The sequence below is a fragment of the Emiliania huxleyi genome, assembly GCF_000372725.1.
Source record: "Emiliania huxleyi CCMP1516 chromosome Unknown EMIHUscaffold_1964, whole genome shotgun sequence".
Taxonomy (NCBI): Eukaryota; Haptophyta; order Isochrysidales; family Noelaerhabdaceae; genus Emiliania; species Emiliania huxleyi.
Genome location: NW_005200628.1, coordinates 270 through 2074, shown reverse-complemented (window position 1 = coordinate 2074; position 1805 = coordinate 270). Strand labels below are relative to the sequence as shown.

The window sequence follows — 1805 nt, the reverse complement described above, 5'->3', positions numbered from 1 at the left end:
AGACTGCTCGAATTGTTCATAGAGAATATTCAAGAGAACAAGTAGGTGCGGTGGTGTGTGTGTGTTGCGACTGCGACAACCGGTACCGGACAAAAAACGAACGCGCTCTCAAAAACGACCGCATATATGTCTTATGTGTGTAGGAAGGAAGGTGAAGTCCTGAAGAACCGAGTCAGGCTCGGACTGGACACCAACGCGGTACATGGGGTATGGGTGGACGCGAGAGAGATGACGAACTCGCGGCTATCTAACACTCGGGAAAAAGAAATTGCCTGCCGCGCGATAAAAGGCACGATTGCTGACACGCCCTAGCGGCTCACACGCCCATGCACCATGGGCTGCGGCGAGAGCAAACCGGACGAGCTGGAAGAGGAGCAGAGAGAGCAGCTCGCGCAGCCGCACAGGAGAGGCAGCTGATGCCGGAGAAGCAGCTGACGTCGGAGAAGCAGCCGGTCAGCAAGCAAGATTTTGACGACGATGCCGAGGATGAGGAGAAGGGCTATGCTGCCAGCAAGCCAGCATCTCCCTCCGCCGCTGACCGCAAGGGCATCCCGCTGCTGGCGGCCCTCGACGACCCTCTGGTCGCCGTCCTCCGCTCGGGCGCCATCAAGCTGCTCTGCGCCGAATTCCTGCGCGCCGACGGCTCCGAGGCGATGCTGCCCGAGCTCCTCCGCCGGCAAGAGCTGGAGCGGATGGAGGAGGAGCGGGGCATGCAAATTTTCCTCACGCCGGCTGGGCCTCGCTGGACCACCCCGACGTGACCGGAGAGTATCTGGCGAACGTGCGGCGCTTCCTGCGCCACCCGCTCGGCGAGCACGTGGGGGCGCTCTTCTGGGAGTGCGCCGCCACCCCAGACCCACATCAGACCCAGTGGTTACGCGCATGGGAGAGCAGACTCTAAAGGCTGTGGCGCTCGTCCTCGGCCGGCGAACGCTTTGGTCTCATGTGAGTGATCGGGCATGGGCTGTGCGTGCATCAAGTCAAATATTTGATCGAGTAATTTGGCGACACGATCTGGAGAACGGACATTAGTGACGAATGTCGAGGTGTGCGGGTTGGTGCTGCCTTCGTCCAGCCAAAAGCCTTGCGCACGATGGCCTGCCTTTGGAGGAATGCGCGTGGCGAGCAAAAACTTTGGAATCAAGCGCCTTCGCTGCCTCCGATCCCGTGAGCATGCCCGGGACTTTGGCCGCCAGCGGCACCACCAGATAGTATGGCTCTGGCATTGGCCCGCATGGTGCATGCAGTAAGAGCATTTGCATCTTCGAGCGAGGCCCCCAAAAGGTGGCAGCATCATGGAACATTGGGTAGCTGTTACGGAGGCGAAGAAGGAGCTCGAGGCTGGGCTCGCTCTGTGCGAGCAGGTCAAGGCAGAGCAGATTGACGAGTTGGACCTCACGCTGGAGGGCGAGCCTTGCCCCGACCAGGTAGCAGTCCGTGCAGCTGCCGACCCGCCGGTGGCCTATGAGGAGTACCGTGCCGCGATCGCTCTGCAGCGGTGCGCGTTGGTGAAGGCTGAGGCGGTGACACGCTCGGCGCTCGGCCGCGCGTACTTCAGCATGGGCCTCACGACTGTCGCCGTGTTGCAGCTTGAGCGCGCAGTGGCCTTGCGTCGCGAGAGCCTCAAGCTGCGCAGCGTCATCGGCACGCGCGAGCCCAATCACGTGTCGTGCCTCGCCGAGGCACACCGTCAGATCGCCTCGACGCTGATCAACTTTGGCGGCGTGCGAGCCGCCGTTTCGGAGTACTACCGCGCCGGCGGAGAGAAGGCGGCGCAGACGCGCGCGGTGTTGGGGGAGGCGCTG

The 1805-nt window shown here is 62.3% G+C and overlaps 1 protein-coding gene across 1 annotated transcript; it reads left to right on the top strand.

The window, feature by feature from the left end:
- Positions 1-416: 416 nt before the first annotated feature.
- EMIHUDRAFT_253914 (hypothetical protein) lies at positions 417-761 on the top strand (the record flags this gene model as incomplete). Its single annotated transcript, XM_005781974.1, has 1 exon — positions 417-761. One exon carries the CDS (start codon positions 417-419, stop codon positions 759-761), a length of 345 nt encoding a protein of 114 aa, XP_005782031.1.
- Positions 762-1805: the final 1044 nt, after the last annotated feature.